The sequence below is a fragment of the Crocuta crocuta genome, unplaced genomic scaffold, assembly GCF_008692635.1.
Source record: "Crocuta crocuta isolate KB4526 unplaced genomic scaffold, BGI_CrCroc_1.0 scaffold31, whole genome shotgun sequence".
NCBI lineage: Eukaryota > Metazoa > Chordata > Mammalia > Carnivora > Hyaenidae > Crocuta > Crocuta crocuta.
In genome coordinates, this window is record NW_027528362.1 from 2,186,371 (window position 1) to 2,210,250 (window position 23,880).

General features: G+C 38.4%; 1 protein-coding gene across 1 annotated transcript in view; it reads left to right on the forward strand.

Moving 5' to 3' along the window:
- Positions 1 to 1,681: 1,681 nt before the first annotated feature.
- IPO5 (importin 5) overlaps positions 1,682 to 23,880 on the forward strand; it is a 33,355-nt gene continuing 11,156 nt past the window's right edge. Inside the window, exons 1-14 of the mRNA XM_077753872.1 lie at positions 1,682 to 1,758; positions 4,197 to 4,389; positions 5,642 to 5,744; positions 6,857 to 6,953; positions 7,176 to 7,280; positions 9,470 to 9,592; positions 9,677 to 9,797; positions 11,558 to 11,645; positions 13,461 to 13,567; positions 18,259 to 18,383; positions 18,474 to 18,563; positions 18,656 to 18,829; positions 21,394 to 21,612; positions 22,665 to 22,748. Coding sequence (XP_077609998.1) covers positions 4,206 to 4,389; positions 5,642 to 5,744; positions 6,857 to 6,953; positions 7,176 to 7,280; positions 9,470 to 9,592; positions 9,677 to 9,797; positions 11,558 to 11,645; positions 13,461 to 13,567; positions 18,259 to 18,383; positions 18,474 to 18,563; positions 18,656 to 18,829; positions 21,394 to 21,612; positions 22,665 to 22,748 — 1,620 coding nt within the window. The 5' untranslated portion in view covers positions 1,682 to 1,758; positions 4,197 to 4,205. The remainder of the gene's footprint in view (positions 1,759 to 4,196; positions 4,390 to 5,641; positions 5,745 to 6,856; positions 6,954 to 7,175; positions 7,281 to 9,469; positions 9,593 to 9,676; positions 9,798 to 11,557; positions 11,646 to 13,460; positions 13,568 to 18,258; positions 18,384 to 18,473; positions 18,564 to 18,655; positions 18,830 to 21,393; positions 21,613 to 22,664; positions 22,749 to 23,880) is intronic.

The window sequence follows — 23,880 nt, forward strand, 5'->3', positions numbered from 1 at the left end:
ATGAATATCTCTACATAAATTATCTCATTTCTGTATACATAAATTCAGATCATCTTTCCTCAGCTGTGAATGCTTGTCACAGTTTTCAGCATTGTTGTGTTCTTCTGTGCTTATGTGCTTGACAGGAACTTGAGTTTATCAGAGGATTTTGAATTCTCCTTTCCCCCAGATGTGCTTTTCGCATTGAGATATGTTTGAGAAGTCTGAAAACTGTGCAACACTGCGTAAACAGAACTGGTTGGTTGGTGGAGTCAGACCCCAGGAGAGAGAGATACCCGGAAAGAACATTCAGTGCCAGGGAGATTTTGAATACAGTTGGCCTCAGAAAACCAAGAGTTCTTTCTACCATTTATTGTATGTGACCCTGGGTAGGTCATTTAACTTCGGAGCCTTTATTTCCGTATCAGTCACTAGCTCAGGGGCGCCACAGAGCACTTAATGGAAATTAGAAGGTAGATGTGCGTTAGGGGAGACCCTGTGTTCCCTCCCTCTTCCTTGTCGGTTCTGTCCAGAGGAACCACATAGGTTATAGGGGTAGCGGCTGTTAGAGAGCAGTCAAGTTAAGAGTCCTTGGGAAAACAATTCCAAGTATACTTCAGTAATTTTTTCCCACAGTAAAAGACTGCTGTTGTCATAGAATTCTTTATTTTATTTTTTTAATGTTTATTTTTGAGAGAGAGAGCGTGTTTTAACGTTTATTTTTGAGAGGGAGACACAGAATCCGAAGCAGGCTCCAGGCTCTGAGCTGTCAGCACAGAGCCCGACATGGGGCCTGAACTTGTGAACCGTGAGATCATGGCCTGAGCTGAAGTTGAAAGCTTAACCAGCTGAGCCACCCAGGCGCCCCTGTTACAGAATTCTTATACATGCACATGAATCTATCTTTCTCTTTAACGTACTTTTGTAGACAACATATACTTAGATCTTATATTTTGGTCTCCTCTGACAGTCTGTCTTTTAGTTGTCTTTAGTTGGTGTCAACTTTTTATTGTTAACCGATTTGCTCTCATTTTACATTATTCATGAGGAAGGAAAGAAGTGCAAATGAGAGTCACAAAACTATATTTCTAGATTATTAAAACAATATTAAATTATTTTAAAGTCTCCTGGTCAACTTTTTCCTGGTCATATTCATTGATTATGTATATAATAATGGCTTTAGTATAATCCCTTGCTCGAAAGAAGAATTTGAATACTTTCTTTCCCTTTCTTGGATTTACTTCATCTGAGGTATGTTTCTGGTAGTTTGTAAGTTAATGGTAACATAAACCAATTTTACGTCATCTGATCTAGAAAATGTTGACAAGATAAGTAGTTTTCCATGATGTAAAGGGATACTGGGTAAGCACTTACTTTACAGCATGGTGGCTCAGGTCACATTTAGGAATTTTTTGGCCCTCCTAGGCCTTGAGTTTTGTTACTCGGGGAAGCAAAAGTTGGGGAAATATGCACACTTACATTAGAAATATCTAAGAGCTAAATGTAGAAAGAATCTTGAAAGTCACTCCCTGGATATCCTCTCTTTCATTACCAGGAGAAAATTTTAACACTAGACCTAGATTACATGACTTCTGATGCACAGACCTTTCCCTGTCGTCATTTCATTTCATTCCCACTGGTGTGCTTGTGACATTATTGAACATCTTCTAACCTTTAATGTTTTTCTTTTCCCTGAAGGAAACCTATGAGAATATTCCAGGCCAGTCAAAGATCACATTCCTCTTACAAGCCATCAGAAATACAACAGCTGCTGAAGAGGTACTCTTTTAATATTTAAGAATATGACATTCTTACAAAACAAGTTTGGGTATGAGATGGTGGTCCATGTGGGTAATGAGAACTGGTGTTTACTGCATAGATGTTACCAGAATTTTGAACTTCTATTTGCTAAAAGCTACTTTGCAGTTAAATTTTTCTAAGTACTCTATTAAATAATGTCTCTTTTCCATGTCAAATGATGTGTTCAGGACATTTAAGTTAATGGTTTTTAAATAATTACATAAGAATTATTAAATTTAAGTGATTCTGTAGCTGTAAAAAAATTTTTCTTCTTGAAACCATCCTAAAGGAGGAAATGTAATTCATTCACTGTTTTAATATGTTGCCAGATGTTTCTGAAAAACTGTGTTTTGTCTGTCTTTAAAATTCTTATGCTTATAATCATCTCTAGGTGGTGAATAAGATGTGGAAAGATGTTTAGGAACAAAGAGACACTTTGTTGAGTCCTTTATAAACTGGTTTTTAGCAAATGACCTGGTGACTGTACCAAATTCAAATGTGTTTTTCCTACCAGTTTTCTATGCATTAGCAGCTGATTTTTTTTTCTTCCCAAAAGTAATATCCTTACATATGTTAAATGTTAAGTGAATATTTTCTTTATTTCAGAAAAGGTGTCAAGATATCCAAGTCTAGAAAACTAGTCCCACCTAGGAAACATAGAATTTAGAATGTGTAAAGTGAGGGGCGTCCAGCTGGCTTGGTTGATAGAGCATGCGACTCTTGATCTCAGGATCAGGAGTTTGAGCCCCACATTGGGATTAGAGGTTACTTTCAAAAAATAAAAAAGTGACAGAATTTGTAAAGTGAGACTTTTTGCTAATATTAAAACATGATGGAAATGAAGTCACACTAAACTACATATTATTACACCTGACTTCTTATAGTCAGTCGGTTTAAATTGGCAATTTAATGTTGTGTGGTATTACTTACAAAACAGTATGAAAGTGTCGCAGTTTTTAAAAATAGATGACCAAAGGTGCTTCTTCACCTTTGTAATATATTCTTTAACTGAAAATGATTGTTAAAATATGAAGAATAAACATAAAGTAACAAATCTCCGGAAACAATTGGCTATTTTAATTCTTGAAAATCGAATCAAGTTAATTATGAAACACATTTTAAAGCCAAGAATAAATAATACTAAAACTATCAAATTTTACTTTTAAAAACCTATACTGAACCCGTTTTAAATCTTGAATTAGATGATGGTTATGTATGAGCTAGTCTCAATGTCTTCATTATGGCTTCATAGTTTTCAGTGTATGTGTGAGAACCGCACAAATTTTAAGCACTGTCACAGGGATTTTAACCATTTTGTATCCTTTCTAAAGCACTGAAATTTTTTAAAAGTTTGCTCTTTGCCAAAATTCAAATAAAAAGATTCAGGGGCGCCTGGGTGGCTCAATTAAGCAGCAGCATCAAACTTGGGCTCAGGTCATGATCTCTCCAGTTTGTGGGTTTGAGCCCCCCATTGGGCTCTGTGCTGACAGCTCAGAGCCTGGAACCTGCTTCAGATTCTATGTCTCCCCCCCGCCCCTCCCTTACTCGCGGTCTGTCTCTCTTTCAAAAAATAAACATAAAAAACCTTTTTTTAATTAAAAAAGATTCTGTGAAAAATAACTTGAGGAAAAAATTGACACTTTTTTTTTTTTATATAGCTTAACCGTTTTTGTTGGTCATCATAGTCCCAAAGTAATTAGAGTGATAATGAGTAGCTGCAGCCCAGGAAAAATTGGGTTTAATAATTTTAATGACTTATTGATTTAGTATGATAAAATTTTAGAATGGTATTTGTCTTGTCGTGATAATATAAAGGAATATTATACAAAAACTGCCGAACTTAAATATATTCTATAGATTTTTAAATGGGAGAAGAATGTACACATTGAGATTGATTAGCACTTTTAGGCATTAGAACTTGTAATGTTTGTCTGGTTGAACGAAGCATAAAGATAAATGGATTTGATAGCATGTTGTCTCAGGTTAATGAAAGGGCTGTGATGCAGGGAGATAAGGCCTGGCTGGGAGTAAGATTAGGTATACTGGGATGAGAAGTAGGAAAAGAGCAGTCTAGAGTTTGCAGTTTGTGTTAATACTTATTTTTCTTCAAAAAATGTATTTTATTAAAAATAGCAATTAAAGATTAATTTATCATTGCTAAGATATATTTTTTTATTTGTGATCTGATGTGGTCAGGACTTTTCCTTAGCTATTAACAAAAAGCTTTTGGGTAGCATTTCCATATAGTAGAAAGTTTTATGTATTTTATCTTTTTAAAAATGAATCTAATAAAGTGCTTTTGAAATGAATTGTAAAAGTAGAATAGTAAAATGCACTGGTGGTGGAATGAATGTAGTTTGTTGAAAAGTGGTTCTCTTGGAAGACCCCAAGTTATCGACCATATTATCCACATACAGGCTAGACAAATGGCTGCCGTTCTCCTGAGACGTCTTTTGTCCTCTGCATTTGACGAAGTCTATCCAACTCTTCCTTCTGATGTTCAGACTGCCATCAAGAGTGAACTACTGATGATTATTCAAATGGAAACCCAGTCTAGCATGAGGAAAAAAATCTGTGATATTGCTGCAGAGCTGGCCAGGAATTTAATAGGTGTGTATGCAAATACATTCATTATTATGTTATAGAAGAAAATGAGTATATTCTTCCTTTTTTTTCTTAAGTGGAATCTTTTTTAAAAATTTTTAAAAATGTTTATATATATTTATTTTTGAGAGAGAGAGTTGGGGAGGAGCAGAGAGAGGAGACCGAATTCCAAGCAAGCTCTGTTCTGCCAGCACAGGGCCTGAACCCACAAACTGTGAGATTATGACCTGAGCTGAAATCATGACACTAATTTTTTAATCTCCACTACCAGGAATGTAGAAATTCTTGTTCAAGTCAACTTACAGATATCAACAAATTCTTAAAAATAGGAAATGTGTTGAGGCACCTGGGTGGCTCAGTTGGTTAATCGTCTGACTTCGCTTCAGGTCATGATCTCATGGTTTATGAGCTCGAGTGCCATATCTCAAACTCCTAAATCGTGAGATCATGACCTGAAGTGAAGCCTGCTTTGGATCCTCTGTCTCCCTCTCTCTCTCAGAAAAGTAAATATTTTTTAAAAATAAGAAATGTGTTCAATTTTTTATTTTAAATAAGTTAACCCACTGAAAGTCTTCATTTTGAATTTTTTTTAATGTCCATTTAATTTGAGAAAGAGCAAGAGCTGAGAAGAGGCAGAGAGAGGAGAGAGAAAATCTCAAGCAGGCTCCACATTGTCAGCGCAGAGCCCGACTGTGGGCTTGATCTCACCAACTGTGAGATCATGACCTGAGCTGAAATCAAGACTCGGGACGCTTAACTCTCTGAACCACCAGGGACCCCTTAATTTTGAAAGAAAGAAAAGGCTGGTGAACCCCCCATTGTTTTCTGGGTCTTCTGTGACCACACTTTATAAATGACATCATTTCTAATTCAAAATCACTTAATAATGTAAATGTTTCAAAGTGCTCTCCCCATTGATTTTTTTTTTTGAACCATGATTTTATCCCCTTCCAACCTTACGTATGATCTTTATGTTAAAAGGACTGATTTAAGGGTATTTCTTTTAATGCCAGCTCTTTAGAAATAACCACTGCCAGTATCTGTGCTTATGTAACCAAGATGCACAGTTGTTATTTACAAGATTAGAATGCCATGTTTATGGTTCAAGAACCTAATTTTATTAGGATGTTTTAAAAATACAGAGCATGTGACATTTTCTACGACTACATACTTTGAGCCTTGTGAAATGAAAGGATTCACCCTTCATTCTTTGAAGTTTTGACTTACACACTTCATGCCTGGTTTCCTTTACTTTTAGATGAGGATGGCAACAACCAGTGGCCTGAAGGTTTGAAGTTCCTTTTTGATTCAGTCAGTTCTCAAAATATGGGACTGCGGGAAGCCGCCCTTCACATTTTCTGGTACATACATTGATCTTACTTTCTTGAAAAATGTTATGTCATGGAGGTGCAAAGCACATTTTAAGGGATTATTTTAGTCTGACTTTTTAGACTTAAAGAATGCCTTTAGGTGAGCTTTTTATTTGTGTTGGAAATAAATTGAAAAATCACAAAGCTTTTAATTTCATACTATAATCCTTTTGTACACAGTGGTTCTCTGCCATTTATTTTCTATCCTTTGTCTTTTATGATTCCAAAAAAGATGGCTTCATTTCCTTTATTTGCAGGCTGACACAGTATTAAATGTATCTTTTAGAAAGCTGCTTTAATGATGAAATCTTGAAAAAGAAAGAAAAGGCTGGTGAACTGCCATTGTTTTCTTGGTCTTCTGTGACCAAACATTATAAAATTACACTATTTTAATAAAATTCTGTATATTTATAAGCAAATGGTCTAAGTTTAAGGCTAAAAGATTACCTGCACTAAGAAAATTTTTTTTCTGGTGTTATCATACAGTTCTACATTAGAAATATAATTGAATTTATAACTTTTCAAGATTAAATACTTTTTAAAAAATGAGACACACCTTGAACATCAGAAGAGAATGAGGGTAGACATTATACCATTTTCTACTTAGTTTGTCAAATGGATCTCCTTTATGTAGGTAATTGCAAGTATTGAGTGTACTCGTTAGCTACATTTCGAGCAGAGCAGAACTGGGACCACTTGGGTCACTAACTGAGCCCAGGGGCAGATTGTCAGAGGCAGCTCGGTGACTACAGCTACCATCTGCAGCCTCATACTTGTGCCTGCCTGCACTCCTGCACTCGGGTCAGCTTCCTACAGGGACAGGAGTGATAAGGATAAAGCACAGGGCTGGGACGGGCTGCTGAGTAGTGTGTGTGCACCTGGGTCACCTCTGCGCCCAGCATAATCCTCTCTGCTGTGTTTGTTGCCATTCACCCAGCCCCCAAAGAGGATTACTTGGAGGCTGGGTAGCTGGTGTTCAGCCTTCAGGGTTAATGCACACTTAAGTCAGGCTGATGTTTAAGGTTAGAGTAGAACATTAGATGTTCTAGCTGGCACTTTACTGAAATATGTCATTTTTAAAGAGAGCTTTGGATCTTTTTTAGGAACTTCCCTGGAATTTTTGGGAACCAACAACAGCACTATTTAGACGTTATCAAACGGATGTTAGTTCAGTGTATGCAAGATCAGGAACATCCATCGGTAAATAATTTCAATGCCATTAATATTAACACCTCATTTAATATAACATTTAACTTGTGAAAAGGATTTACATATTTGGAGATTATCTTTAGTTTTAATACTATAAAATACAAATACTAGTTTTACTGACGAAGAAAATTTTCATCTTGAGTAAGAAATCTTGACCTTGCATCCCTCAATAATTTCTCATGTTTTGACATGTTTTTACTGTCTTCGTATTAGATCAGGACATTATCTGCTAGAGCTACAGCTGCATTTATACTTGCAAATGAGCATAATGTTGCTCTATTCAAACATTTTGCAGACTTGTTACCTGGATTCTTACAGGTAAGAAAACAGTATAGAGTAAGTGATAATTATATCCTTTTTTGGTTTTCTGTAGTTTCAAATTCTCATCAGAATTCTCAAGTACATTTCATTTATTCAGTTATGTCGTTGGCTACTGTTTGCTAGCACGAGGCACTAGAGGGAATCTCTGTCCGCATTGAACTTAGATCTCTTGCCTTTCATAGACTCTTAGTCTCTTAAAGTACCTAGGTTAGGGTTTCTAAAGTTTTCTAAATAAATAAGTAATTTATTAAGTAATCACATAGGTTATTACCACTGAATCAGCCAAAAAAACCTATGAAATGTAATACCCATTTTACATAAGGAGAAACTAAAGAGAGGAGGATAAGAAACTTGCCCAAGGTCACAGTGTCAGTAAGTGATGGGACCATGTTTCAAACCGAAATCGGACTGTAGTCCTTCCTCTTAATCCCGGGGCTTATAATAGTTTGTACTATAAATAGTTTGTGGTTAATTGTCACTATTGGATCCCAAGGGTGTTATTATTTTAGGGATACCATCTGCCTCAATCAGAGCATAAAATATGATTGGGTAAGTTAGAACAATTACTGTCAACCTTGTTAGACCCAGAGTTTCTAACTTTGCATATTCTATTTTGAAATACTGAAATGTATAGGTAATGGACTTATATACATGCACAAGTTTTAAAAATAAAAATATATTGCTCTAAGTTATAATACAAAGAAGAAATAAGTGGCATGCTTTTTAATATATAAATGGTAGGGCATGACTATAATGAAAGACATAGTAAACTAGGTGATTTTTAATTTTTGGTTTCTTTTAGAGAGAGCATGCACAGGCAGGGAAGAGGGACAGCGGGGGAGGGGGCTGAGAATCTCAAGCAGGTTCCACACTCAGCAAGGAAGCCTGTGCAGGGCTTGATCCCATGACCCTGGGGTAATAACCTGAGCTGAAATCGAGTTGGATGCTCAACGGACTGAGCCTCCCAGGCATCCCGAGACTAGGTGATTTTTAAGTGATCTATACAAACTCAGTAGCTAAACATGTGGACTGATAGATATCATTGGCAAGGCAAACACCACAAATGCTGTTATTATTGATGATTTGGTTTCCAGAAATGGTAAAGTTCTGGACAGAACAAAGTATGTATTCATTCTTGATTTATACAGTATTTACGTTTGGGGGCAGAGGGAATCACGGTACATTAAAACCAGACAAAACCTAATTGTAAGTTAGGTTTTCGGTTCAGATCATTATAAATGAGTTTTTCAGTTTTAGAAGTTTGTATCTGACATTTATGATCATGTGAGATGCAAGGTAAGAAGGTCCTGTGAGTTCCTCATAGGCGTTTGTGTCACAGATGCAGGACATCTAGTAAGCCTGGTCTGTGCCCTTGCTCGGTCCATTGTGACAACCAAGAAAACTCCTGGGAGAAATAGTGTCCTGTTGAGAAACACCAGGTTAGGGAGGATTCAGAGAAGCTAAAACTGAAAAATCCTATGTGAATTGTACATGAATCAGAGTAATTTTGTAGGATTTAGTATAGAAACTTCTCTCCCAGTGCTATCAAACTGAAAAGATAGTTGAAGTCGATGACAAAAAACATTAACTTTTCCATTCTGTCATTTTAGTCATTTATTACCTAAAAATTTGGGGTTACTCAACTGTTGAAGTTTAATCTCAGATTTTCCTTCCCTTGAATTTAGAGTAAGTTAAAATGTTAGCCAAAACTTTTAGGAGTTGTCATTCTGAAATAGGCAGCAGTAGATACAGAATGTACACTTAACTACCACAGTGAGCTAGCTTGATGTCCTAGAGAAATAAGTTGAGTAATATTGGACTCTTGAAATGTACCCAAAGTCTAGCATTTATTGTATGTCTGAAAAAAGACTAGGACATGGATGTTGGAAGGACAGAGGAAAGGGATTCCTTCTAATTATTAAAAGAATTTCTTGACAGCCTCAAGTTTGTTGTGCTGGTTACTAGAATTCTTAGATTTAAATCTGTTTCTAGTTGACATTATCAAAAGGAAGGTGTAAATGTGACCGTAGGTGAAATTTTGTTATGTAGATTGCTAAGTTGTTATTTAGCGAATAGTCTTCGATAGTGCCACTTTGTTGTCTGCCTTTTAATGTTTTAGCAGTAAGGCATCTATAAAGTGACTCTTGAACACAGACCTTTTTCCTTTTCTGTTTTATTTTTTCCAGGCTGTGAATGATTCCTGCTACCAGAATGACGATTCGGTCTTAAAGTCCCTCGTTGAAATTGCAGATACTGTTCCAAAGTATTTGCGTCCTCATTTAGAAGCTACTTTACAGCTAAGTCTGAAGGTAAATTAAATACTTCAGTAAATGTTCTATTATTATTTTCAGTGAATAAACTACGAAGTGTATACAAATACATTTTCTTTGTAGTTGTGTGGAGACACCAGCCTCAATAATATGCAACGCCAGCTCGCCCTTGAAGTAATCGTGACCCTCTCTGAGACGGCAGCTGCTATGTTAAGAAAACATACCAATATTGTTGCACAGACTAGTAAGTCAAAGGTCTTTAAATAATTTGTGTTCATGTGGAAAAACTGTTGGGACGGATTTGCTGAAATTTGTGTAAGCTCACAGGTTTGTTGAGAATATGACGTCCTTTCAGAACAGATGAGTCTGGAGAGATAAGTCCCTGTACGTATTTATGTGCACGGTGGCCATGCTGCAGACATCTTGAAATCTCACAATAGCAGGCAAGACTTGTGCCTGGAAACAAATCCAAAGACCTAGAAGACCTTTATGGGGAAATTGGATAACATGTTGAAAGATTCATAGAAGAACTAAATATCAGTTCTTCTGAAATTAATCTATAAATTAATACAGTTTCAGTCAGAATCCCAGTAGAGTTGGGCATGATAATATTGATCCTAAAATTCATGTGGAATAACACAGGGCCTGAAGTAGCCAAGACAATTTTGACAAACCTTTTGGAGATCTTGCCCTTTCAGCTATGATGATTAGAATTTGTTGGTGGCACGGGTGTAGACAAAGGGAATCATAGGAAACAAAAAGATCTATGAGGGGATCTACTCACGTGGAAACAAAGCTGACTTAAAAAGATAGATAATTGAAAAAAAAAAAGATAATTGATCAAAGGTCATTTCTATGGCAAAAATATATTCCAACCTCAGATATCCTATAAAAGCTGATTTGGGGTTTAAACACCTAAATAATAGATCATTTTTACAAGTAAAGATTGATAATAGAAAAGTATTTTTTTAAGACTGAATTACAAACCACAGAAGCAAACATTGCTAAATATGCAAATACTAAAATAATTTTTTGACCAAATATTCCATAAGTGAAGTTAAAATATAAGGTGCAGGCTGCGGAAAAATAGCTGCAGTGCACAGAGTCAACAAAGTTTAAGTATCTAGGGAATAGACGAAGGCCTGGGAACTGGAAATTCACAAAGGAGGAATCTGAACTAGCTAATGAGCACTTCTTGGTCTCAAACACCAGTGCAGTTGTGGAGTCCCAAGTTGTCAGAAAATTTGACAGCGTCCCGAGAGTTGATGAAAGGTGTTGAGCAGACAGGACTCCTACAGCTTCAGGGCACTTCACACGTTGTGGTGAAATAAGATAGGTCTCCTTTTAAACTTCCTCTAGGAATGCACGCTTGTGAGACCACTCTGCAGAGCAGTTAGTCTTTCTTAGTAATGCTGAAGGTAATCTGTAACAGTTTCATGCTCTGAACTCACATATTTCAAGGATATGTGTTTAGGAAGCAAATTTTTTAATAGGAAGGAAATTGGAGACAATCAAAATGTCCATCGATAGAATAGTGTGTTTACGTAATGGAATACTGTGAAGTAATTAAAATGAAATCCATATGTGTTGAAAAGAAAGCAAATTGCCAGAGGATACATGTAATGTGGTACCATTTATTGTGTAAAAAACAAAATCTTGAAATAGTGCTGTATTTTGTATGTAGGGAAATCTGTAGTTCAAGTGTAAAAACAGTTTGGGAATGAGAAGCATCGGTTTTACTCAGGGCTCACCTTTGATGAGTAAAAGAGAGAGGGTAATAGGATCTAGGAAATTTGACTTTTATCCTTAGTGTTACTTCTTAAAAAGAACAAGGTCTAAAGCAAATGTGGCAATAAGGTTAAAATTTATAAACCAGATGTTTTTCTGTCTCTTAGAGGCAAAGTAAATCCTTCATTTTTTACTTCTTAAAATTCTTGCTCATAAATGGTGATATTGATAAAATAAAAAAGCTACAGTCTTCAGGTGTGAAATGATCTGCTTTAGTTCCTCAGATGTTAGCGATGATGGTTGATCTTGAAGAGGACGAGGACTGGGCGAATGCAGATGAGCTGGAAGACGATGACTTTGACAGGTAATCGCATGCGCCAGAGGCTGCGGGGAGTCTCCTTGACAGGACGGAGCGAGCTTCGGTGGTGACGAGAGTGTAGGGCTCCGGGGCCCATGTCTTCCCACTGTATTCTGTAGTCTAAAGTTAAACCTGTAAGTTGGGAACATGGTACGCTGAGGCTTTCTGTGTCAAATGTTATAAAATACATTTTATTTATTTTTAATTAAGTAGCCAACTTTCCTACCTCATTTTACTCTGAATTTTCTTCAAGATGATTTTTTAGTCGGAGTATCTTCATATCTGTATAAAAAAGCTTTATTGTGAAAAATGCCTTTATATGCACAGACCTCACTTAGAATAGCTGTTTCCACAACGTTCCCTGCAAAATTCCCTGTTTTCCCAATTTCACTCAACTTAACCGCAGACTGGAGAGGAGACAGTGGCAGGGTTTGTGCACTAGGTTACCGTGACCCTGAAGCTACTGTTGGAGACTTAGAGGCCCTCACTAATAGAGATTCCTCTGGAAGTCCACCAGAATCTGTATTCACTTCAGTGGTGATGATGGCCTCTTCTGACATGAGTATGAGAGGTAGCACTTTAGAACTCTGTTATTTTAACTGATTCTTTCAGTGGTCCTACAGATAGATTCTCAGGGAGAGTCAGAAATGGAGAGGGGGTTTGAGTGATTTGTCCAGGGTTTGTATAGCCCATTTGTAGACTGAGGTTTAACACTATTGCTCTTACTCTTGCCAGTGTATCTTATTCTCTTTCTCAAAGAGCTGAAAGTATTGCCCAGAAAGACTGGTAGTTGGTATAAGCTACTGTAACAGGTATTCATTCAAATGAAAGACATTTGGCTTACAGAATGTACAGAGTGCCTCTTGCGGCTTAGTCTCATTATTTGAAATGACAACTTCTGGCTTAAATGCCATTTTGAAGTATATGAAAATAATCCTTCACTGGAAATCACCTCATAGAGCTGAAGAGAAGACCAGGCTCAGATTGAGTTTCCTTTCCCTGGTTCAGTTACTGTAATGTGCCGCTCCCTGGCCTTTAATTTGTCCTGTAAAAGGCACTTACAACTATGTGCCTTATGAACCTCCTTTTTCTGGGCTAGATGGATAAGATTTTATCTGTGAGTAAATAGGTCATAAATATATTCGAGATGAGTTTAGATACATTCTAAAAATCATTTATAGCTTCATCATTATAGTCTCCACTGGACAGTTGGAGAAGATCCCATGACAAATCACTGCTAATCTTACAGTTCAAAGCCAGTGGATAAGGCTCTTAGGTCCAGGTTTCTTCCATTTTCAGTGAAAACACTGGAATTGAGTCTCATCAGTGCATAAATGTTAGCTGTGCAGTTGGTACTCCTTTAAAAACAGGTAAGTTCACAGCAGAGAAGGCATCCCTGAGTCCGAGCACCGCTTTCAATGTTCTCCATTCTGTCTGTCATTGGAGTTTGAAGGATGTGTGTCCAGGAAACGAGGTAACAAGGCTCTCCTGGACCCTTGGCTCATACCCCTGAGTCTTGCGAGCATCAAAGCTAAGTGTTAGCCAGTGAGGATTGTGCTCAGGAAGAGGCAGAGAAAGAACAGAGTCCTGAAAATTAAGATAGAGACAGGACTTTATACATCATGGTGAATGAATCATGAAAATGTTATGTGTCCTCCCGCTTTTCTTGAGGATTTTTAACCCACGACTTCATACATTTGAAAGACTGCTTAAATTGGTCTTTTTCAGCCTTAGTTTCATAGCATGTTAGAAATACGTGTGCATAGTGCACTGTTCTTCTGTGTGTTGAGCACGTTGATACATTCTTTGGTTTGTGTGCAGCAATGCAGTTGCTGGTGAGAGTGCTCTGGACCGAATGGCCTGTGGACTTGGTGGGAAGCTGGTGCTGCCGATGATCAAGGAACACATTATGCAGATGCTCCAAAATCGTAAGCTGTGTCTCCCTCAGATGCTAGTGTAGTGCATGTGGCTTTCTAAGTCTCAAACTGACAGATGCTTAGACTTCACCTTTCTTTGCCTTTTTATATCCAATGTTTAGCCTAATTTTTGTTTTATACTGATAAAATTCTATTTAGTCCTCTTTAGAACCATCCAGTCTTATGCTAAAGAATGTTTTTTCTCACTACTGTGGATACTAAACTTCCTGTAGAATTGGCTTCAGTGCATAGGAAATAATTACAATACCAAGGAAAAACTAGATTTTCTCCCTAACCAGAAATATCTAGATTTTAATTTTTTTTTTTTTTTAATATTTTATTTATTTCTAGGAGAGAGAGAGATAGCGTGAGCAGGGGAGGGTCAGAGAGAGAGGGAGACACAGACTCTGAAACGGGCTCCAGGCTCTGAGCTGGCAGTCAGCACAGAGCCCGACGCGGGGCTCGAACCCACGAACCGTGAGATCATGACCTAAGCGAAAGTTGGACGCTTAACCGACTAAGCCACCCAGGCGCCCCTCTAGATTTTAATTTAAATAAGACATCATTATTTAATGCTTGCAAATATTAGCACATTTGATTCATATGATCTTCCTTAGCCACTGTCTTTTATTTTTAAAAATACATAATCAGAGAGGAGCCACTTCTGGGGCTCCTGGGTGGCTCAGTCGGTTGGGTATCCAACTTGGTTTTGGCTCCACGATCTCAGTGATTTCGTGGGTTCGAGCCCTACGTCGGGTATTGTGTTGGAGATGCAGAGCCTACTTGGGATTTTCTCTCTCCCTCTCTCTCTGCTCCTCTCCCACTCATGCTATCTCTGTCTCTCTTAAAAATAAACTTTGAAAAAAAAAAAGAGAAGCCTCTTCTATTTCTGTTATTGTTTTCATAACAAATATTTGGTCATTTGTCAGCCTCTGTACCTGTAATTTATATCCATATCAAAAATTGTTGTATACAGGTTATATTTTTGTCTTTTTTAAAGATTTTATTCTATTTATTTATTTACTTCTTAACATTTATTTTTGAGAGAGAGACAGCACAAGTTGGGGGTGTGGGGGTGCAGAGAGAGAGGGAGACCTAGAATCCCAAGCAGGCTCCAGGCTCTGATTTGTCAGCACAGAGCCCGACATGGGGCTCGAACCCAAAAACTATGAGATCATGACCTGACCTGAAGTTGTTTACTTAACCAACTGAGCCACCCAGGTGCCCCTAAGATTTTATTTTTAAGTAATCTCTATATCCAGTATAGGGCTTAAACTCATCAACCCTGAGATCAAGAGTTGCACTTTCCACTGACTGAGGCTGCCAGGTACCGCATGCTTGACTTTTAAAGAAAAAAAATTCAGAAAACAGAAATATATAAACTAAAAGTCCCTTAACTTATTAGATTTAGAGGTGACCACTGTTAATTGTCCTCTGAGACTTTTCTCTGACCTCCTTCGTACATATATGCAGTTTTTAAAACAATGTGAACGTACCATACAGACCCACCATTCTTAGGCTTTTACCCCAGGGTATATCATCACCACAGAAAAGCCCCCTCATAGCATTCTATAATACCCCATTAAATGTTATTGTTTTTGTTGATACAGATAATGCTAATGCATGTACTCTTCCACAGAAATCCTGGCTTACTTGATTGGATAGTCATATCTATAGGGTACATTACAAGAGATGCACTTGAGGGTCAGACAATTGATTGAAGATCTTAAAGTAGTAAAGCAGAATAATAACAGCATACCAGTTTCAAATGAAAGAAACTGTTGAGAACTGTAGCCCTTTATGCAGTTTACCTAATTCTTTCTTATCCTGTAAAATTCTTCTGAAAAGGCATGGCCCAAAACAATTAACTCTTTTTTAATAGTATGATTGTATATATGGGTCTTGAATAAGTTGTTTCCCTCCCCCTTTTTTTTTTAACTGTTTATTTTGAGAGAGCATGAGCAGGGGAGGGGCAGAGAGAGGGGGAGAGAGAATCCCAGGAAGGCTATTATGCACTGACAGTACAGAGCACGTTGAGGGGCTCAATCCCACAAACTATAAGATCATGACCTGAGGCAAAGATCAGAGTCGGAAATTTAAGCAACTCAGCCACCCAGGCAGGCGCCCCCATTTTCCCCATTTTGTTAGCTCCTCAACTTTTTGAGGTTTTTTTCCTGTCCCCCCCCCCCCAAAGGAATAGAGACAGCTTCACAGATTGCTTAAGCTATAAGAGCTGCTAGAAAGAATCTAGCTTTTCCATTTTTAAAATGAAGAAAGTAGCCTACAGACATTAAAGATTGCACAGTCACTGTTCTGCCATTGGTTGATGGTGGTCTTCAGGTGGATCAGTTGTGGACGTGGTTGTGATTTGTAATTAAAGAATTTGGTTTTTAAGTTTCTGCCTGCTACAGCTTACTAGCTGGATGCAGAAGGCTTTATTATATATGGCAGTGAACTCTTAATAAAGATGTTATTATTAACTGTATGGCTTTGAGCAAATTTTCTGCATCTTAATTTCCTTGATTGTAAAAGAGGGAAGAATGATGCTTGCCACATACCCAGGCTTGGGATTATATCCAAAGATGTACCTAATGTGTGTGAAAAGTATTTTAAACAGTTGCCAGTGATATGTGTCTCCTAGTAACTTTACATATGCCCCACTTTATTTTTAAAGATAGTTCTACTGGTTTTGCTTTAAATAATAAACAGCAAAATTTAAAGGAGAAAAACCACTTCTAAATCCTCATAGCGTACCGTCACATTCTGCTGAACATACTTTCAGGAACTCTGCCTTTTAGGGATATACAGGCATACCTTTTTTTTTTTTTTTTTTTAATTTCTCTGATCCAAATAAGGAAACTTTTCTGTATTAGTAAGTATTTATTGCATCTCTTTAAATTAGTAAATCCAGGGCGCCTGAGTGGCTCAGTCAGTTAAGTGTCTGACTTCAGCTCGGGTCACCATCTCATGGCTCATGGGTTCAAGTCCTGAGACGGGCTCTGTGCTGACAGCTCAGAGCCTGGAACCTGCTTCAGATTCTGTGTCTCCCTCTCTCTCTAATGTCTCCCTCACTCACACTCTGTCTCTCTCTCTCAAAAATAAGTAAACATTAAAAAAAATTACTAAATCCAATATGCAAAGATTAACATCTGACTTACTGCTTTCCTAGGATGATTATTCCTCATTTGAAAAATTTTGACTTAATGATATACTGAGTAATTGAAATAAATTAAAAATAAGTAATAATGTCATTATTAATAATAAAAGATTTAATACTTAATAGTAAAATTAGGAATTTTTCAGAAATTGTTGAGAGGGGTGCCTGGATGGTTCAGTCCATTAAGTGTCGACTCTTTATTTCAGCTCAGGTCATGATCTCAAAGTTGGCGTCATTAGCTTGAGCCCCATGTCAGGCTCTGTACTAAGCATGGAGCCTGCCCAAGATTCTCTCTCCCTCCCTCTTTACCCCTTCCCTGCTCCTGCAGGGTGTGCGGGAGTGCAGGTGCACTCTCAAAAAAAAAATTCTTTATAGTGGTATGTCACAACAGAGTTCATCTTGGGCTCCCCAAAGTGAAAAATTATTAATTCTGATATAATTTTGGACTCTTCTACAACTTTAGTTAACTCTTATGCTAGTGGTTCTCAAACTTTCTGTTTTTAAGATCCCTTTACACTCCTAAAAATTACTGAAGATCCTAAAATGCTTTCATTTATGTGGGTTATATTAATGTTTGTATTATTAAAGATGAAAACAAATATTTAAAATGTTCATTTAAAGATGACAATGATAAACCCATTACACGTGAACAGAAACAACATTTTTCATAAAGAATGAGTCTTCCAATACAAAGATATGTTAGTGAGAAGAATGTCTTAAGCATTTTTGTAAATATCTTGAAGTGTCTTAGCTGAGTTCTTATTTCTGCTGCTTCATTCAGTCTCAGTGGATCGTACATGTGTTGTAATCCCTGGGATACTCCTGGACCCTCGGAGTATGGGAGTGAAAGAATATTATCAGGATAGTAGTCCCAGGGTGCTTGGGCCTCACTTTGAGAACCTCTGCTTTACCCAGATACTAGCTTTCTGTATTTATGTATATCTTGCTTTGTTCTACAAGTTAATGTGAAACCGCTTAAAGGGAACAAATGTAACGAGCATAAATGTTTAGAAATAAGATTAAGGGAAGTTATATATTAGAATATGGTACGAAGGTTCAGTAAAATAAATACTGCTTAGCTGATACTCTAATAGTCTAAAACCAAATAGCCATTACTGGAATACAAATAAAGTTCATCTATATTCATTTACCATATTCTTACATAAAAATTCTTTAAAAGCATCTTTTCTCTGAATCTATATTCAGTAAATAGCAGTGTATGTCACAGAATCCAGGTGTTTGTTGCTAATGGTAAATCCTAGGGGGGAAAGGCTTATTTTCAGTAGTTGGTATGAATACTAATAAGCTCTTGGCTTTCCTATTGCCTTTGCACTCCCTTTGGAATAGAAATGCTCGTCTGACACAACCATTACCACAATGAAATAGTCCAGTCAAGCACTTTTTTCCTGTCTATTTTTCAAATTAATGCATAAAAATATTTTGGTGGTCTTTTCTAAATAAGGAGAGCTTTTTTCATACTTCTAACTACCAGAATGACACGTTTATACTGGTTAACTGTTCTTTCACGTGTAATTCTTTTTTGTAGCTGACTGGAAATACCGGCATGCAGGATTAATGGCCTTATCTGCCATTGGTGAAGGCTGCCACCAGCAAATGGAAGGAATTTTAAATGAAATAGTAAATTTTGTTTTGCTTTTTCTTCAGGATCCTGTAAGTACCAGTAAATACCTGATTCATAATATTACTATAGTTTCACATGGGAGCCCTTTACCTTTACTTATACACAGTCACCTCTTCCAGCATCCAAGAGTAAGGTATGCAGCCTGTAATGCCGTGGGACAGATGGCGACAGATTTTGCACCTGGTTTCCAAAAGAAGTTTCATGAGAAGGTAAGTAACAAAGCCTCAAACACTCTAAGTTTAAGATGAGGCATGGAAATGTGGCATTTCAGAATGTACACTTGCCTGATTCTGCTTTCCAGGTGATCGCGGCCCTGCTGCAGACCATGGAGGACCAGGGCAATCAGCGGGTGCAAGCCCACGCTGCTGCTGCTCTCATTAACTTCACCGAGGACTGTCCGAAGTCCCTGCTTATCCCCTATTTAGACAATTTGGTGAAACATCTACATTCTATCATGGTACTTAAACTTCAAGAGGTAGGTTTTCAAGGTCTTTAAGCTCCTATTTAGAGATTAATGTAGGTTATATTCGTAAGACCTGGAGAAAGAGAATTTTCAACCTGGCCATAAAGAATAGAAAGTTAGGTTAGTCTGTTTGAAGTAGAATAATTCAGTCTTGACCAGAGAATAGGCCAACATTGGAAATGGGAAAAAGTTAAGCCTAAAAGTTAGGTAAAATCAGTGTATGAATTGCCTTGAAAACAAGGCAGTTACTTTGAATTCTGATTTGTGTAAATTTGGAAGAACCATTTTGTTTTTTCTTTTTTATTGGTTTGTTTGTTTTTTATTTCTGAGAGAGAGACATCTTGAGCAGGGGAGGGTCAGAGTTAGAGGGAGATAAAGAATCCAAAACAGGCTCCAGGCTCTGAGCTAGCTGTCAGCACAGAGCCCGACTTGGGGCTCGAACCCATGAACCGTGTGAACTGTGTGATCATGACCTGAGCCAAAGTCCAACGCTCTGCTGACTGAGCCACCCGGGTGCCCCAGAACCATTTTGTTCTTAACTGCTGCAAGAAATTCTGATAATGTGATTGTAGGAAATTAGCCCAGTAGCATTGTGAGGCATAAACAAAACGGGAGAAAATTTAAGACTGTCAAGATTATTGTTCACAGAGCTTGAATGGTAATAGTGGAAATTGGGGGGGAAGGGGAATGATTCTAAAAGTCATTTCTCAGGAAGCAGTAACAGTTTCTGCCAGTTTGAATTGAAAAAATGAAAGCGAGGAGGGGGCGCCTGCCTGGCTCAGTCCGTTAAGTGTGTGACTCTTGGTTTTGGCTCAGGTTGTGATCTCACAATTAGTGGGTTCAAGCCCCATGTCACTGTACTGACAGAGCTGAGCCTGCGTGAGATTCTCTGTTTCCCTCTGTCCCTCCGCTGCTTGTTCTTTCCCCAACCTCGCCAAAAATAAATACACTCAAAAAAAAGATGAAAGAGAAGTAAAAATTGTTGACCATTCTACTCACCTGTGAATGACAGAAGATGGAGATGAGAAAGAGTGTCATTTTTACGAGGTTGAAATTTTAAAATCAGGCTGGGCTATCGAAATAGAAGAAGGGTTATAGTGAGAGCTTAAGAAAGAAATGCAACCTAAGAAACTGAGTGGTGTTAGTACAGCAGTGCATGAGAAAGAGAGGTTGCAAGTGAGAAAGGCAAAGATTTAGGCTCAGTTTGTTGTAAAATGAGTAAAAAGGACAAATAAACGCCTTTTTTTAAAAAATATTCAGCAAACATAAAGTTAGTGTCAAATTGCTATAAAAGTAAAGTTTCTAATGTTACTAACTTAATTCTCACACGTCAGTTCATTATGAACTAGTAAGAGTTCGCGAACCACACTTTGTGTAGTCGTGTTCTAAAGGAGAATGGGATGGAGACAAAATACAGTGTCTCCGAAGGCAAAGAAAAGAAAGGGCTTTTGAAACAGGATGGATGTTCAGTGTCCAGTGACAACAGGCCAGGAAGGAACAGGAGAGGGTCCGAAGATGGGTAGACACCCCGCTCCCCAGTTGAAGGCAGATGAGTTTGTTGGTTAAATCAGGAACCAATGGATCAAACGTGACTTTACAAGTGGGTTTGGGTAGAGGGCTGAAGTGTAAGCAGAGTGTCTGTTGCATCCCCTTATCCCAAAGGGGCAACAGGTCAGGCTTTTTAAAGACTAAAAGGAATTGCTAAGACAGCGTGGGGAAGAGGTTAAGTATATGAGCAAGTGTTGTGCCTAGAGAAGATAGCCAGTGAGGAACAACATTCCTCTGAGATCAGAAGCAGGTCAAGACCCAAAACATGGAGCAGATGCAGAAGAAGGGAGTAAGTTACTCTCTTATGGGGTGGTGGAAGTGGCCCTGCAGGGGGAAGAGCTCTGCTCAGAGTGGCTGGAGTTGATAAGTGGGGAGTGAAACAAATCAGGGTTAGTCCCTGGGTCAGGTACTCCTGAACCCTCAAGGATTAGCACATAATGTTACCGGGTGACAGCAAGAGCCCAGCTGCAAGTACCCAGTGTTTGTTACTAGCCAGGTCAGAGAACCCTGTAGGTGTTTACTGCAGGAGAAGGGGGGGCTCGTGTGTTTCACCAAGACGGTGAAATAGCTCGCTAGAGCTCTGGCTCCAGTGGGGTCGTTAGTGCTACCTTCTGGGGAGAGTCTAATGAGAAGATGAAGGAATGGGCCATGAGGGGGATTTTCTCATACTTGGGAGGACAGCACAGAGTGTACGCTAAGTGCTGGGAGTAGATGAGGTAAAAGGACCGTGACACACAGATGTTAAGCTGGGGTATAAAAATTGGAAAAGGAATCAGATTTGTGCTCGAGAACTAGCTGCTTGGAGTTAAAGCAAACATGAGCAAGGAGCGTTCTGTTGACATAGGGGAGATCCTACGTCAGTAGTTCCGCAGGGAATCTTTAATTTGCTCCGGAACCTCCAGTCTCCACTCTGGCTGCTGGAGCGTGGTCTCAGCTGGCTGCTGCAGAGAAGCCTGTGAGAACCTGAACAGGTATTTCTTCCAGTTTCTCGTTCGCACGATTGATTTTGTGTGTCTTCCTTCTCCCAGCTGATTCAGAAAGGCACCAAGTTAGTTCTGGAGCAAGTTGTGACATCTATCGCATCAGTTGCAGATACCGCAGAGGAAAAATTTGTCCCCTACTATGACTTATTTATGCCGTCATTAAAGCACATTGTCGAGAACGCAGTTCAGAAGGAACTCCGACTTCTCAGAGGAAAAACGATTGAGTGCATCAGCCTCATTGGTCTAGCCGTTGGGAAGGAAAAAGTAAGTGACCTGTAGATGGCTGAATTTACTGTATGTAGTTTGGCTATGGAAGCATTGAGGGTGGTAGGAGAGGGCTTTTCCTTGATCAGTGGTTTTCTGGATGCTTGTTTTTTTTCCTTCACCTTGTCATTCCAGCTTTATATAGAAATTCATTTTTTCAGCATAAATATTCAGGGTTTTTTCTTAATTCATTTATGCTCTTGAAACCTCCCCCTTTTCCTACCACATGTACAGTCTATCTCCTGGGAGGCATGCGGAGTTCAAGATCCATAGGTTTAGTTTCATTCATCTAAACACGTACTTGGTAACATTTTACTTGCTTCCTTACTAATCCACAAACCATCAGGTGTCCTAAGAGAAAGCTCTATTCATATAGCTCTTCAGAAAATAATTAGCAAGGACCATTGGCAGATGTATTCTTCTTCCAGCCAGCACATCAGAATGTCGAAGCCGATCCAGAAGATGTCCCCCTGTCCTTGGCCCCTCACGCTCTGAGTCTCAGAACTGTCAGCATTAGAACCTCTCTGGTTGGTCTCCAAAACCAGCATCAGTACTAACTTTACCTTAGAAGTTATTATCTGTGGCATACTGAGAACCTAAACAATAAAACACTTCCATGTTCCTACTGTGTCTGATTTTCAAACTGTCTCTGAAACACTGCCCCGTTTACACAGCAGGGATTGCCAGAACTACAAAGAGTTACCTGAAAATCCTACACTCCTAGGGAGCAATCCAAGTTTTCTTTCTGGATTTGGATTATCTTTTTACTGCTGGAAAGACATAAACTGTAGGTCAAAACTCGATGCAGTTCACTCCGACCTTCACTGGAGAATCTATTTTTCTAGAAAGAGCACTTAGTGTGTGCAGTATAGTTGAAAATATTTCAGTGTAATACTCTTGTCTTGAGGGGTTATGACCCATGTGGGAAATGTAGTAGATTTTCTTTTGGAAAGTTTTGTTATAACAAACACAACTGGGTAGCAGTAAGCACCTCTCTGTTCTGATAGCCACGAGCAACAGTGGTGTTGATTTTCCCAAATACTTTCTTCCAGTTCATGCAGGATGCATCGGATGTGATGCAGCTTCTGTTGAAGACCCAGACAGACTTTAGCGACATGGAAGATGATGATCCCCAGGTAAAGCAGCTTTCACATGTTTGCCGTGATCCGTCTACTGTAAAGTTAAATGTACTCAAAAAAAGAAATTGAGTAGTAGTTTTCTTGAGATAACCCCTGGTTGCAGAGATGCTCTTTACTGGCTTCACTTCTCCTTCCCATGCCATCTTTTTCTCAGTCTGCTCTAGCTGCCCCTCTCCCCTGACTTCAGCTTCTAGTTTTTTGGTTTTGGGGTGGGGTGCGCTCTTAGGGTTCTGTCCTAGGCCCTCTTAGCTCGTGAGCAGTGTCATCCACACAGTGGCTTCAGTTTTCCTCTGAATGCTGTAACTGCCAGGCCTTTCTCTCAACTCAGGGTTCATTGATCCTGCACCTTACTAGACATCTCCACTTGGACATCTCTTGGCCCTCTTGTTGCCACGTGACTTCCCACAGACATGCTCTGCTTTTGTCATTCTGCCTGTGAACAAACATTCATTTCACCCCTGCCCCACACAGCCTGACTAATCCTTGCTCGTATTTCAGGGCTAGTGTAAGTCTTGATAGTGGGTCCTTAGGACACTGTGTTGTAAATTATAAGTGTGTCATGGTCCTAATAGGATTTACAATGCCTAATGAGTAACAGGCACTCCATAAATAACTGCTGGGTTACATTTGGACTTTACATGGCCATGCTATAATTATTTCCCATGAACTTAAATTGGTTTTTTCTTTTTTTGGCGTTTGTTCATGTGTTTAGAGTAGGTGTGTATATGCACATGAGATAGATATATTAGTAAAAAAATCACTTTCTGGATTATGGGGGTGATGAATTAGAACTAGATTCTCCGTAGGTAGTTCGTAGGTGATTAAGACTATGTAAACACAGTAGTAGAAGAGGTGTCTTAAATACACCCAGCCACTTACACAGGAAATTAAAATAGCTAGGAGAAAAGGATGTTTTGTTTGTTGGGTGTTAATAAAATAATGAATGAAATGCTAGGCAGTAGAGTTAGAATTAGATAAAATATGTTCTTGTCTTCAAAAAATGTAGGGCCTGGTTGTTAAAATAGTTAAGTGGATTTTCTTTATGTGACTCAGATGCTATTAGAGAAAATTATATATTGCTTCTTGAAAGTAAGAAAAAATAAGACACAGTTCTGGTCTTTCTCTTTTG